Source organism: Balaenoptera physalus (assembly GCF_965194825.1).
Source record: "Balaenoptera physalus genome assembly, chromosome: 7".
Lineage (NCBI taxonomy): Eukaryota > Metazoa > Chordata > Mammalia > Artiodactyla > Balaenopteridae > Balaenoptera > Balaenoptera physalus.
In genome coordinates this window covers 47,014,601-47,030,088 of record NC_138886.1, presented here as the reverse complement: position 1 = coordinate 47,030,088, position 15,488 = coordinate 47,014,601, and the positions used below count along the sequence as shown (strand labels likewise).

Genomic DNA, 15,488 nt, shown 5'->3' with positions numbered 1-15,488 from the left:
AAGTATAGTATGTACCATTTTACATTCCTACCAGCAGTGTATGAGAGTTCTAGTTAGGATTAGCCAGTCTTTTTCATCTTTTCTCCAACACTTGGTATAGCCAGTCTTTTTAATATTAGCCATTTCAATAAATCTGTAGTGGTATCTACTGTGGTTTTAATTGCATTTCTCTAATTACTAGTGATGTTGAGTATCTTTTCTTGTGCTTATTTGCCATCACTATCTTCTTTGTTGAAATATCTGTTTAAATTTTTTGCACATATTTTATTGAATTGTTTGTTTTCTTATTTTGAGAGTTGTTATATATATTCTATTACATATTCTGATTTTGAGTCCTTTTGCAGATGCATGATTTGCAAATATTTTCTCCTTGTCTGTGATTATGTTTTCATTGTCTTAAAGTATCTTTTGAAGAGCAGACATTCTGAAGTTTAATAAAGTCCAATTTATCAGTTTTTTCTTTTATGGATTGAACATTTGGTATTATATCTAAAAAAAAATGTCTCTGCCTAACCCATAGTCTTCTGTGTTTTCTTCTACAATTTTTACATTTTTAGATTTTACACTGGGTTTACGGTCCATTTTGAGTTAATTTTTGTATGTGGTGAGATGCAGATTGAAGTTCATTTTTTTAAGTTGAAGTACAGTTGATTTACAATGTTGTGTTAGTTTCTAGTGTATAGCAAAGTAATTCAATTATACATATTCTTTTCCATTATGGTTTATGACAGGATATTGAATATAGTTTCCTATGCTATACAGTAGGACCTTGTTGTTTATCTATTTTATATATAGTAGTTTGTATCTGCTAATCCCAAACCCCTACTTTACCCCTCCCCCACCCTCTTTCCCCTACGGTAGCCATAAGTTTGATTTCTGTGTCTGTGAGTCTATTTCTGTTTTGTAAATAAGTTCATTTGTGTCACATATAAGTGATATCATGTGGTATTTGTCTTTCTCTCTCTGACTTTTGAAGTTCATTTTTTTAATGTGTGGACATCCAATTGTTTTGACATAATTTATTGAAAAGACTATTATTTCTCCACTAAATTGTCTTTGTACCTTTGTTAAAAATCCTTTGACCATGTATGTGTGGGTCTATTTCTGGTCTCTCTTTTCTGTTCCAGTGATCCATTTTGTCTCTCTGGATACCAGTATCACATTGTCTTGATTACTGTAGCTTTCTAGTAAGTCTTGAAGTTAGGTAGTGTGTGTCCTCCAGCTATTTTCTTCTTTTTCAAAGTTGTTTTTCCAGTTCTAAGTTATTTGCATTTACATATAAATTTTTGGTTTTAGCTTGTTGATTTATTCACTTTTATTGCTATATAACATTCTGTTTTGTAAATATTCCATAATTTTTATATTCCATAATTTATATATTTTTCAAAGTTTTGCTAAGAGTTTCCTATCAAAAACAGTGCTGATAAAATGCATAGTATTTGAATCCTCATGAATATGTACAAGAGTTTCTTCTGCATATTCTTAGTAGTAAATTTGCCAGGTCATAAGTTAAGCGAAAATTTATCTTCACAGGATTTAACTGGATTGTTTTCCAAAGTGGTTGAGCTAATTTATACTCTTATAAGACACATATAAGAGATCCTATTTATCCTAATTGTCCAACATTTGGTATTTTCAGGCTTAATAATCTTGCCAAATGGGTGAAAATTGATACCTGTTGGAGGAGGTCATGAAGAGGATATGATCGCTGATTGACCCATGCGCTGGACTTGGACTTGGGCAACTGGAGGCTTCTCACCCCCTCCCCTGCCCTTGGAATGTATGTTCTGCCTATAATTCCCGTAGCCGGAGCTGTTTTGAGGACATGGCCTTGAGAGAGAGTAAGGTGTTGAGACCATCTGGAGTGAATATGTGACTGAACCCAGTTAAGGCCTCTGTATAAACTCCTAAGATGCTGGCAGGTGGGTGCAGAGATCTACTTGTCTTGTGATGCCCAAGACAAGTTCTCCTGTAAGTTCCCTTGCTTATTAAAATCGCCACCTACCAAGTAGGTGCAAAACCAACTGTTGTTGAACTGGGCAGGAGACTGAAGAAATGGATCTTGGAAAAGAGGCATCCATAGGGGAAACCCAGGGTTGGCCATCATCCTTCATGTCAAGAGGGGTTGCTCATGTTACATGCTTGTGGACCACCACATGAGTATGGTGATGCCCCGAAAATGCCCACTGGTTTAATGCACTTGTTTGAGGAACTGAGCATAACACACTGCTGCAAAGAAGAGAAATGAACCACCGCGCAGTGGGCTGGCCTCTAGGGTGGGCAGTACGACTTGACACTGATGACCAACCAGAGGCTGAAGCTTGAGTTAGAAAGTTGGAAGAAGAACTGAGGTTAGAGAAGGATGTGCACTGTCCACTGCCCTGCTCGCTTCAGGGCTGGCAGACAAGGTGGGAGAGCAGGATGATTAAGTTGCAGACTTTAGCATGCTGTTTTGCAAGGCCAGGAGGTCTCAAGCTGCCATGGATTAAGGTCTGAGCACCTGTGACAAAGCCTGATTGGGACACTTAAGTGGTGGACTCCCTGGGAAAGTGAGGAAAACAAAGGAGGATTTTATGGTGATTGACAGTGAAACTGATGACACACCCCATGCCATTGGACCCGTAATTCAAAGGAAAGCAAAAACACAGCAACAACAACCCCAGCCAGTAAGGCAGCCCCCAATTCAGGAAACGTACCTGATGAGAGAATATATGCTCACTGAGCTTATTGATATAATTATCAAGTTCCAACAAAAGGCCAGGAAAATATCCAGGAATGGTTAGTACGGTTACAGGATTGAGGGGCAGGGGAAGGGGGGCAATGGCATTTCTCTGACTGGGCAGGAGGCAAGAAAAAGAGCAATATCACCACACAGCCTTCTCTCCAGCTCAGGGGTGCTCAGGGGTGAGGGGCAAGGGGGAGGTCAAGGCACTCACTCCCTTACAGATTGGATTATTCTATCCTACAGGGAAGCTTGACCCAATAAGGGGGTCTCTCTGGACATATGAGGCCCTGGATATATTTAGAGGAGGTAAAACAAATTCTTAGGGAGTGGGAAATGAGGTAGGCCATCTACGCCCCTGTCTTGGAAGGCCCTGACTGGGCTACATTCACTGCGGGAATGAAAGCCATGATACTCCAGTATGCCTCCGGTACCTGGTATGGGGCACTGATAACCATGCTGAGCCCAGTCATAAGAGGAGACGTTTTTGATGTTGGGCAGGCCACTGCTGATCTGGGGGATACTGACAAATCCCAGGATAGGTACAGGCTGTGGGAAAGACCTAAGACAGACAGGGAGCTCAAGAAGACAACAGGCTAACCCAGTTGGCTGTAAACGGTCTGGTACGAGTAACCCAGAAGCAAATGTGGTTTGACCTCATTGCTGCAAGGATCACACCTGAAAAGATAGACGGGCAACCTAACACTGTGTTAGCTGGCCTGTGGAAAGCCTTGAAAGCTGAACAAGAGCTCAGACCTGCCCCACCTGCCCTACCATCCCTGATGTACCTACTGCTACTGCAGAGGCCTCAGGGATACAGTCCTGTTCGGGGTGGGTGCCTCCCACTCCCCAGGTGTAGGATATAAGCCAAGATGGCCTCCAAGTGAGGGCCGTTGGGGGCAATTGGAAGCCACATGTTGAGCTCACTATTCGCTGGTACCCCAGAAATAAACAAAAGGTGACAGCTCTGATTGATACTTGAGCTGAATATACTCTAATACCTGGTAAACTTGAGGAATTTTCTGGGCCTTTCAGCGCCATCGATGGTTTCCAAGGGCAGTTGGTTATGGTCAGGAAGGTCCCTTTGACACTGCATATTGGGTGTTCTCCCCCACAAGAATATGAGGATTTTATCTCTCCAGTACCAGAGAACATATTGGGCACTGACATCCTGCAAGGCCAAACTCCGCAAACCTCTATCGGTGAATTCTGCCTCCATGTTAGAGTAATCAAACCAGTACTGCTGAGGGGAAATGCCAACTGGGAATCAGTAAGCCTACCCTTCCCCCTAACGAAGAGTGGTAATTGTCAAGGAAATAGGAGAAACTACTCAAGAACTGCACTGAGTGGGTATTCTACACCATGTCCATAGCACTTTCAACAGCCCATTATGGTTGGTAAAAAAAGGCAGATAGCTCATGGCAGATGATGGCGGATTACTGAGAATTGGTCAAAGTTATGCCCCCCTTTCATGCAGCTGTGCCCAAAATTGACACCATCTTAGATACTTTGGCCACAGTCCTAGGAGTGGACCATGCTGTTCTGGACTTAGCAAATGCTTTTTTACAGAATACCTTGGCTGCTGAGTCACAAGTTCAGTTTGCTTTCACATGGAAGGCACGATAATGGACTTTTCAAATTCTTCCGTGAGGCTACCTGTACAGCCCCACAAAATGTCATGGGATGGTACCTGGAGATCTGTCCCTGTTATTCTTCCCCACATGTGTAAAATGGGCCCATTGCTTTGATGATGTAATGTCAACATATGAAGCCTTGCCTCTGCTGACTTCACACTGCAGATTTTGCTGGAATACCTGTGAGCAAGTGTATGGGAGGTGAACACACAGAAAACTGAAGGTGCAGTCACCAATGTAAAGTCTCCGGGAGTCATGTGATCAGGTAAGACGTGAATTGTCCCAGAGCTATTATGGACAAGGTGCAAGCCTAGCTAATCTCTAAGGACATGAAAGAGGTGCAAGCTTTTATAGGAATTTTGGGGGTTTGGAGGACTTTTATTCTCTACCTGGCACAGTGTTTCCATTCCTTATATTGCCTGGTAAAGAAAGGACATGTGTGAGACTGGAGATCAGAACAACGAGCCACCTTTGAGAGGGCAAACATACTAAGGAGATTAAAGCTCTAGGCATCTCCCAAGCAGGGCTACCATTTGAGTTAGACGTGTCTGTGACTCCAGAGGTATGGGTTGGGAACTGTAGCAGAGACAACAGAAGGAGAGAGTAGCCCTAGGATTTTGGTCCCAACTCTGGAAGGGGGCAGAAACCTGGTATAGCCCATAGAGCCGTGGCTCCTAGCAGTGTACACAGCACTCTTCCAGTAGAGCCTCTCATGAAAGAACAGTGTATCATGGTAAGAACATCTGTTCCTATCAAGGTTGGATTGAGAATATGTTCCACCAACCTACCTCTGCCATAGCTCAAACTCCCACTTTGACTAACAGGCATGCCTATTTGAAGAAGAGGACTAACCTGTCCTCCAGCCCACTGTCTCTAGAAATGCGGGTACAACTAGGCCCTGTAGAACATGAAGGTTTTCCAAATGCCTCTGTCCCTAGTCCTGTGGCAGCCCCTGTAGGCTGTAGAGAGGGAATAGTGGAAATTGCTGCTGATGCCCAGTACACAGAGGGGTCTAGTAGGGGCAACCCACCCACATGGACTGCACTTGCTATTCAGCCCAACACTGACACCATCTGGATGGAAACAGGAACAAACCACAGCAGCCAATGGGCTGAACTCAGAACATTTTGGCTGGTGATCACTCATGAGCCCTGGCCATTTCCCTTTGCACTGAAAGTTGGACTGTGGGCAACTGCCCTCCTCTACCTTCTTGGGACTGACATGGCTGGTGTCACCACTGCAGGGAGGGAATTGGAAAGCACTAAAGCAGTACATAAAGGAAGAACAAACTAGAATTAGTACTCTTAATTCATCTGACATTAGCAATATTGATCCAAAAACCTGGCCAGTGGCACACACTATCAATGGGTATTCTTTTTATGTCAATCAAACTACACAGGCAGCCCATCAAATTGCTGACCAGAAGGGTCCTATGAATACCATCATCAGAGCCATGGGTGGCTACACTTAGATTTGGGATGGATTCACCTCGGCTTTTGGACCTTTGAGAACCCATGCACCCCTACATTGGGACCAGAAAAAGCATTTTAAAAGCCTTTTAAACAGAACCAGGCTAACTGTACCAGGGATGTAAGAGAGATATCACCAGAACTGTGCAGTCATTCTATTTCACACCATACAGGTATTTATTGGGGAGACCCAAATGAAACCCAGTGGTTCTGTGGCATGAATCTTTGGCCATGGCTTCCATCTAGGTGGTTCGGCCACTGTACCCTGGGTTTTCCCTGGGCACAGGAGAAAATCTATCCCACGGCAACAAAAGTTGCCAACCTCCTTCTCCTCAAGGCCAGAAGGGTGCATTCTGTTTTCCATTGGTACGATCATCTGGCTGCCATCTTTGTTCCTTTCATTGGCCTGGAGGATGGTATAGCTCACATAAAAGCCCTTATTAAATTCACCCAGCAAGCCTTATGATAGCCGACAGAACCTGTCCTTGCTGAACACTAAAATGTCTCTAACGAGGAAAGCTGTCCTCTGAAATAGGGTGGTCTTGGACAATATTACTGCCTCCCAAGGAGGCACCTGTGCCATTACCCAAGTAGAATGTGTGTGTTCACACCGTGCAGCATTTTTACTAAAGCACACGGGGATACAAGTGAACACCCTGAGTAATCCAACCCCCACCTAGGGAGCTTAATAAATCAGTGGTTTGGATCATGGGGCTTTTAATGGAAAAAATTGTTTCTTACTTTGTGAATTGTTACCTTAATTTGTGTTTTCTCTTGGCACGTACCCATATTGTTGCTGTGGTATTTGCCTCTAACGTAGCCAGATAGCCGCAAATGAGCCATGCTAATGAAATTTTTTGTTGACCACTCAGGGCACATTGTGGAAAAAGGGTTGCATGTAAAATTTTAAGAGCCAGCAGGAGGGGTGGAGAGCTGGAGGAGGTCATCGAGAGGATGTGACTGTTGTTGACCCTCAAGCTGGACCCGGGCAATTGGAGGCTCCTTATCCCCTCCCCTGTCCTTGGAAGGTGCATTCTGCCTGCCTTCCCTGCACCAGAGCCGTCTCAAAGACACAGTCCTGCAAGAGCAATGTGTTTTTGAGACCATCTGGACTGAATACAAAACCTAACCCAGTTAAAGCCTCTATATAAACCCTTAACATTCTGCAGGGCAGTGCCGAGATCTACTCGTCTTGCGACCACCAGAGACAAACCTCAAATGTGAGTTCCCTTGTTTATTAAAGCCACCAGCTATGAATCTGGAGTGGCCTGCCTCTTACTTTGGTCTCTGCTTGCCCTCCATGCGTGGAGCCAGTTTCAAATTTCACCCGGGGAACTTCTGAGGTTTAAACCAGCATGCCCCTACCGCTTGTGGTCTCGATTTGCATTTCTCTAGATGACATTGGAACTTTCTTCATATGTCTGTTGGCTCTGTGTTCCCTCTTCTGTGAAATTACTGCTGATGTTTTGTTCATTTTTATTAGGTTTTATATCTTCCTATGTGTAATATTTGTTAAAATCTTTTGCCACTTATTTCCCTTTTGGGGGTGCTGATTTTCTTCTTGTTGATAAGTAGAAGTTCTTTGTTTTTTATACTCTTATGAAGTGTTGTGTGAGTTGTAAGTATTTTCTACTTTAATTTCTTTGAAACGTCTTTTGATGAATAGAAATTTTAAATTTTAACATGCGTGAATTAATCTATTTTTCTTTGTTGGTTTCTGTGTTTAATCTTTTGTTTAGTATTGTTTTTATAATTTTCTGGACACAAGGCTTGAAGAACATCTTTTGTTAATTTATTTATAAGTTTATTATGGTTTTTGTTAGAATAGCATTTAGAGTTATTTTACATATTTTTAAAGTTAATATAAATTAAATTACGTACTGTTCTCACTCTAGATTATAGGTCCAACAATTTGCAACAAAACTTCTCAATTTCCTTATAAATTCCCAAGTTAAAGAACCACTTTAACTTTCATTGTAAATCTTTAAATGTAAGTACTTGTATCAGCTATATCCTATCTTACTATTACAGTTGAGATCTAATGTCCAGAATAGGAAAAAACTAAGTGAGCATCACTTTACAGAGTTTTGTTTTAAACCATAATTCCAGGTGTGCTACACACTACTTTAGCTAAAATCTATGTAGTAGGCTTCATATTCTAGAAGGGTCAGATCTGTGCACAAATCCATCTGTGAAGCCAAAAGCTGCCTTGGTGTAATGTGCCACCAGGATCCATTTCAAAACAGTGTTTCCTCTTGCCAAGGTCAGCGGCTATCACCAAAGTAACCAGAGAATGCCCGTGTTCTCCCTCTCAAAAGGCAGCCTCTTTGGCAACATTAAATTTCAGCACTTTTTGTCCCTTTCTTTTCAGTGATGGAAATCTTTTTTGTTTACCATTTTAAAGCAAGGATTACTACCTTCCTTTGAGAAGTGTGATAGAAAAAAAAATTTTTTTTAAACTTCCCAGAAAATAAGTTTCCTCTTATAGCAAGTTTTATTTTCAGAGAATTTGAGAAAATGAACACAACATCTCCAAGTTTCCCCACATTGAGATTGACAGCTAAACTGAATGCGCCGTGGCTTTGCTGCTTAAACCTGAACTCCACACGTAGGAGTATCTTCTTTATTTACTCATTTAATTTACAAAGTCTGCTTAGCGGTCAGTATTTCTCACTCTTCTAAAAGTGCTTTCCTTTACACTGCCCTCTGTGCATGTATTTAGGGTAAAGCCCTAGAATGGAAGGTATTTAAAACGAGGCAGGCAAGCACATACAGAATGGGATGAAGCCAGATTTGCTTTGAATACCACTTGCACGATCAGCTTAGTTTTATTTCAGACATGAGCCCCACATACAACCCTTTTGACCTGAGTACTCCATCCCTAAATGGCAAACTAAACATTCATGAAAATTTAATGGTGAGGAAATTAGTACCTTCTTATGTTTCAGACTGTGAAATGGCACCAGGGAGCACTTTCAGCAACAGGCAGAACTGTGTGCATGTGCCGGACCAGACCTGAAACATTTGTCCCTTCAACCTGTCATCCTTCTTCAAGTTAACCGGCAGCCGAGACGTTCTGACAGGACACCACCAGGATGCCGCCCAAGAAAGGTATTTCAAAATAAAGACCTGGTTGTAGGATCCTCTACCTTTCTTAGAGATTGGGCACTTTGAAAAGTTAGTTTCACAATTTTTGTTTCCTCTTTGGGGCATTCCCTTTTCTATTTTTTCTGTGGGGAGAGTCCCTTTGTTTCTTGAGAAATTGGGAAGGGTTCAATATTTCTTCAACTTCTTTTCTTTAATGGATGTGTGATTTCACCAACTAGTAAGTGCTTGAACTTACCTTTCTTTCATTTAAGAAGGTAATGGGGGAAAGCAAAATAACACTGATATTCCAGTGCAGCAACTCCTGCTTGGGGTTTAGTCCATAGCAGTGACCTCTTGTCAGATTGGTGTGTGGGCCAGGTTTGTGAGGGAGACCTGTCCTGCTTCAATTTGTGAATTAGATACAGTTCTGAATTAAGTAAAGCTGAAGAGTAGAGGAAAGAGGATTAAGGCAGAGAAAGCTAAGAAGAGAGACATAAAACCCTATGGGGGGGGTATTTATGTGAAGGGAAGCAATGTGATGAAACATTCTTGGTACCTGTGACTTGTCACAGAGGTGCATTTTCAGTACTATGGAGATAGTAGGTGGCATGTTCAGCTGTCATTTTGTGATGCTAATGCAGCTTACATTTAGATCTGTTGTCATCCTCATTTCAGTCCCCAGAAGACAAACTGGTAAAATTTTAAATATGGAAAACCTGGAAATGCATATTTGCTTTTCAGCCTAGAACTTCTAATCCAAATGGCCTTGGTCTCCGTCGTTCCTTTAGCTGACTTATTTAATCTTAGAACGGAAAGTGGAGACAGAGATCTCATGTAGAGATAATCTATTAAAGTCATCCAGGCCTGTGTCTTGAGAATCTGAGCAGTATCCTATTTAATATGCTCAGTTATCTTACGGACTTCAAACATCTGGGCAGTCTTAGGAATATTTTTATCAAAACAGGTCATTGCTTTTAGAAAACAAAAACAAAAACAAAACCAACCACTTCTTTTGAGGCTCAACACACTTTTCCAAAGAGGCTATTAGAAATAGCTCATAGTTGTATATTAGCTTTTAATAGGTGGGGTTGGTTTTCCATTAATAAGTGTAGGGTTCAAATTTTATATAATATGTTCAACTTCAGCACCTTTAGGGTGTTCCAACCTGGGGTCCTCAAACTCCTCAGGCTATTTTGGTAGTGAAGGTATTGGCAGGCTCTCTTTAGAACTCCAACAATTTTTACAAAAACTTGCAATAAGGCTGCTCAGGCTATCTTAACCATTTGTAAAAATGATGCTAATCCTGAATTGTAATTTAAAATGTAACATGTTGAGATCTTTCCCCACCCTCTCTCTTTCATCATTGTTTGAAACAGATTAACAGATTAACTAGAAAAGCCCTCAGAAATTTTCCTTCAGTGCATCAATAGATTCTGTGATTTACAGACAGAAACTGCCTGTTGGTAAAATAGTGGTCCTAAATGGCTTAGATGAGTTAATGTTTGTGAAAGCCATTTGTAAACTCTGATATAACATACAAAATAAAGGTGGCAGTCATCGCCATGTTTCTATACTATTGTTTGACCATATGATTTTTTTTCAACAATGCAAAAATAAAACTCAGCCCTGCTCATACAGATTCTTCAAAATTCTAGATTTGTGATGCTCAAATAAGTGATCTTTTTTTCATATTTAAAGATGGATAGGTAGCATTTTCTACAAGAGATAAATAATATACAGCTGTGTTGGGATATTAATTTCCATAAAAATTTATTTTATTCATTCATTCGTTTATTCATTTGGTCACTTATTGGCATTCAACAAACAATTCATTTGATTCTTTTTATGTGCTCTGGGAAGAACGTGATGTGACAGAGTTCTTCTCAAAGAATTTGTAGATTAATGTGTTTGGGGCAGTACTGAATAATTATCAAAACAAAACCAGAGCCAGAAACATTGCTTTGCAAGTTCTTTTAGGCCTTTAAAAATTAGGAACATTGAGGTATTTGTTTCCAGCTTGGCCTGTGCTTTCAGGATTTCTCTGAAGTTGACAGCACTTCCTGGGTCTGAAGTGCCCATTAGTGATGACTAAGGACAGTATTCCTATGACTGATAAAATGTTGGCACTGTTTTATTTCCATTTCTTTCATTCCACTTTTAAAAACAGTGTTATTGAGGTATAATTTGTGCACAATAAACTGTACACATTTAAAATATACACTTTGGCAAGTTTTGACAAATGTATACATGCCATAATGACCACCACAATCAAGATTTCTACTTCCCCCAAATGTTCCGTATGCCCCTTTGGCATAAATCCACACATTCTACTCCCACCTCCCATATAGTCTACCCCTAGACCTAAGCAACCCCTAATCTGCTTTTTGTCACTGTGGATTAGCTTGCGTTTTCTAGAATTTCATGTAAATGGAAACATGCAGTATCTACTCTTTTGTGTCTGGCTTCTTATATTTAGCATAATACTTTCTAGATTCATTTATATTTCAGTAGTGTTCCTTTTATTGCTGGGTAGTATTCCGTTGTATGGTGTACCACAGTTTGTTTATCCACTCACCTGTTGATGAACATTTGAGTTGTTTCTAATTTGGGGCTATTATAAATAAAATTGCTATGAACATTTGAGTATGTGTCTTTGTGTGAACGTATGAGTTGGAATTGCTGGGTTGTATGGCAGGTGTTTGATTAACTTCATAAGAATCTGCCAAATTACTTTCCAAAGTGGCTGTATAATTTTGTGCTTTCACCAACAACACATGACAGTGCTAGTGATCTACATCCTTACCAAAAGTTGATATTGCAAGTGAATCTCTTTAATTTTAGCCTTTGGGGAAAGTGTGTAGTAGTACCTTATTGTGGTTTTGATTTGCATTTCCCTAATGGCTAATGATGTTTAATGTGTTTTATGCTATTTTATTTCTTTTAACCCATGTATCTTTGTTCTTTATTCTTTTAACTTCTTTTGGAGTGTTTTTTTATTTCATTTTATCTCCTCTTTTATTGGTATGTTAGCTCTTTTTTTGTTGTTATTCTATTTTACTGGGTTTACAGTATACAGCTTTAACTTATCACATTCTACCTTCAAATAATGGTATTCCACTTCACATATATTTTAAGAACATTACTACAGTATAATTTTATTCCCCTCTCCTATACTTCGTGTTATTGTTTTTGTATATTTTACTTCCACATATATTATAAACTCCACAATCTATCATTATTATTTTTGCTTTAAACACTCAGTTATCTTTAAAAGAAATTTTGAAAAATAAGAAAAAAATTTTCATATTTATCAATATATTTACCATTTCCAGTGATTTTTCTTCCATATTTCGGATCCAAATTTCTATCTGCTATCATTTTCCTTTTGCATGAATAACTTCCTTTAATATTTTTTTGTAAAACAGGCCTATTGGCAATGAATTCTCTCAACTTTTGTTTGAAAGAGTCTTTACCTTAGTTTTTGAAGGGTATTTTCAATGGAAATAGAATTCTAGTTTGTTAGGTATTTTTCCTTTTACTGTTTAAAGGTTTCTGTCTTTCTTAGTTTCTGATGAGAAGTCTGTGATCATTCTTATCTTTATGTCATTTTTCTTTGTCTCCTTTTAAGATGTTCCCCTTACTGGTGTTCATTTTAGCAATTTGTTTATGCTCTGCCCTTGTATAGTTTTATTAATCTCTCTTTCTGTTTGGAATTTGCTGACATTTTTGGATATTTGGTTTATAGTTGCCATCAAATTTAAAACAATTTGGTCATTATTTCCTCACTTTTTTCTGACTCTCCCTCCAATTACATATATTTTAGACTGTTTACCATCATCTCATAGTCACAAATGTTCTTTTCATTTTGTTTTTTAATAAATTTATTTATTTTATTTATTTATTTTTGGCTGCATTGGGTCTTCGTTGCTGCTCGCGGGCTTTTCTCTAGTTGTGGCGAGCGGGGCTACTCCTCCTTGTGGTGCGTGGGCTTCTCGTTGCGGTGGCTTCTCCTGTTGTGGAGCACGGGCTCTAGGCACGTGGGCTTCAGCAGTTGTGGCATGTGGGCTCAGCAGTTGCGGCTCACGGGCTCTAGAGCGCAGGCTCAGCAGCTGTGGAGCACGGGCTCAATTGCTCCGCGGCATGTGGGATCCTCCCGGACCAGGGCTCAAACCCGTGTCCCCTGCACCGGCAGGCAGACCCCCAACCACTGCGCCACCAGGGAAGCCCTCTTTTCATTTTTTAATCTTATTTTCCTTCTATGTTTCATTTTGAATAAAATTGATGTCTTCAAGTTTGGTGTTCTTTTCTTCATCAACATCTAGTCCACTGTTTATCCCATCCCATGTATTTCACATTTCAGATACTGTATTATTCATCTATAGAGAGTTTGATTTGTATTTTTAAAATATTTTTTATTTTTTTCATTATGCTCTTAAACATGTGGAGTGTATTTATAATAGCTGTTTTACTATTGTTGTCTGCTAATTCTATCATGCTGGTCTTTACTGGATCTGTTTCTATCAGTTGATTTGATTGTTCTTCGGGATGGGAGGCATTATTTTCCCAGCTTCTTTGCTTACCTGGTGATTTTTTAATTCACTGTTGGAAATGTTAAAGTTTACGTTTTTGGGTCCTGGATTTTTCTGTATTCCTTTAAATATTGTTGGATTATTTTCTGGGATGCAATTAACTTTAAATTAGCTGGATGCTTCTGAGACTTGGTTTTAAGCTGTGTTAGGGTGTTTTCAGAGCAGGGCTAATTTGGTCTGGGCAATAACTTTCTGAGGACTCTAACCAATGCTTCTTGAATTACAAGGTCTCTCCTCTCTGACTGCTGGAAAATCCGAACTTTTCCTGACTCTTGTGAACTTCAGAAACTATTCTGCCCGTCCTTTCTAGTGTTCTTCCCCTGGCCTTGGTAGTTACCACACATGTATGCACACATCAGTACTCAGCCAACGTTAGAAAAGATTTGTCTGCAGATCTAGAGCTCGCCATCCCCCCCCGCCTCTGTGTGTGTCTGTGTGTGTGTTTGTGAAATCAGAACCGTGTCTCCTTAACTCAGTGAGACCACAAGCCTCTGTTTGGGTTCCCCCTCCCTGTGTTGCAGCCTAGAAACTCTCCTCAGGCAAAATGATCAGGCAATGTCAGGGTGCATCTCATTTGCTTTCCTTCTTTGAGGAATCACTGTTTTGAGCTTTCTGTTGAGCAGTGTCTGAAAAGAGATGTTTCATATATTTGGTCTGGATGTTTAGTTGCTTAAGGTAAGAGGGTTAATGCATTCCTAATTACTTCATTGTGGCTGGAAGCAGAAATTCCAATACTGCATTTATAGTATGCTTTGGCTTGAGTATTAGAGGATTTCCTTCAGTTACCATAACTTTTAAATGATATAAGGTAAATACTTTCAAAACATATTTTTCTACTTTGGGGTAGTACTCACAGATCTGTTTTTTTACTAAAGATACAGATTTTTAGTATTTGAGTTCCATATGCCAATATTCAGAAATACTAAGTATATTCACGTAGTGTATTTTAATGGGGAAAAAAAGGTAAAATTCCACTCTTGTCTGATGTCTTCATAGGTCTTGGAAAGGCTTGAAGAAGGGGCATGAAGTCCATAAATCATTATTTAGTGAGACAGTACAAAGGATCCAAACCAAAACTGTCCTAGGCAAAAAAAGTACCCCTATATAGAAACTGAATCTCTAAGGCTTTTCCTCTTGGACACATGCTACAACAATTGCTTCAATTTGGAAATTTATCCCTAACACTAATTTAAATATCTCATATTAGTATGTGAGAATTCTTTCTCCTCTTCTGGTTGTGGTATGGGAAAAAGTCGGTTCCCATCAATGTAGAGATTCATGTTTACCAGTACTATTATTAAATTATCCTCTATTCTCTTGTGTTTGAACAAGCTGTCTTCTTTAATTTTAATTCATTTAACACAATACAACAAAAAGTATAATAGATAATCCTTGACTTGAAGAAGCTCAAAACCTATTTGAGGAGATGAGACAAAGACATAGAAAATATTAAAAAGCAGTGTAAGACCATTACGAGAAAGATGTTTGGGTGCAGGATATGAAGTACCAATTGAATTGTGGAGGCAATATATATACTATGCACGTTTTCTCATTTCCAATTATTTAATCTTCTTCTATGGCTCTCTAGTGAACATTCTTCAGTTTATCCAGATCAGCCCTTAGCTGTGGAGCCGAAACATTCCGTAGATACAAGTCTGATCAGTTCTGGGTATGTCTGGATGATTACTTTAAAGTTCTGACTGCTACGGTTCTGTTTATGCAGAACTGTACTTGCTCTTATCACCACACCATATCATTAACTCTTGGCAGTGTGGAGAGTGGAACAAATGTTGGAATCATGCAGACCTGGGTTTGAATCCTTGCTTCACTTCTTATAGGATTTAGAACTTGAGTGGATGTGTTAGTTAAGGGCAATTTAGTTAAAGACAACATATTCCAGCTTAGCTAGCCTAAGCTAAAATATAGTGGGGGGTTGGTGGGGGGGATTCCCAGAGCCCAAAGGAAGAATGAAGTTGAGTCTCAGGCT

General features: G+C 39.8%; 1 protein-coding gene across 20 annotated transcripts in view; it reads left to right on the top strand.

The window, feature by feature from the left end:
- TMC1 (transmembrane channel like 1) overlaps window positions 1–15,488 on the top strand; it is a 375,625-nt gene that overhangs the window by 240,471 nt on the left and 119,666 nt on the right. For 16 of the 20 annotated variants that reach the window (XR_014266085.1, XR_014266086.1, XR_014266087.1 and 13 more), the window contains 2 exons: window positions 1,640–4,621; window positions 8,774–8,936. Coding sequence is in view for 17 of the 20 variants with exons in the window: in XM_082470917.1 (XP_082327043.1) it covers window positions 8,921–8,936 (16 nt within the window). In the remaining 3 variants the exon portion in view is untranslated. Of the gene's footprint in view, window positions 1–1,639; window positions 4,622–6,994; window positions 7,046–8,773; window positions 8,937–15,488 lie in introns of those variants that run through there. The other 4 variants (XM_082470914.1, XM_082470929.1, XM_082470913.1 and 1 more) reach the window with 4 other exon arrangements.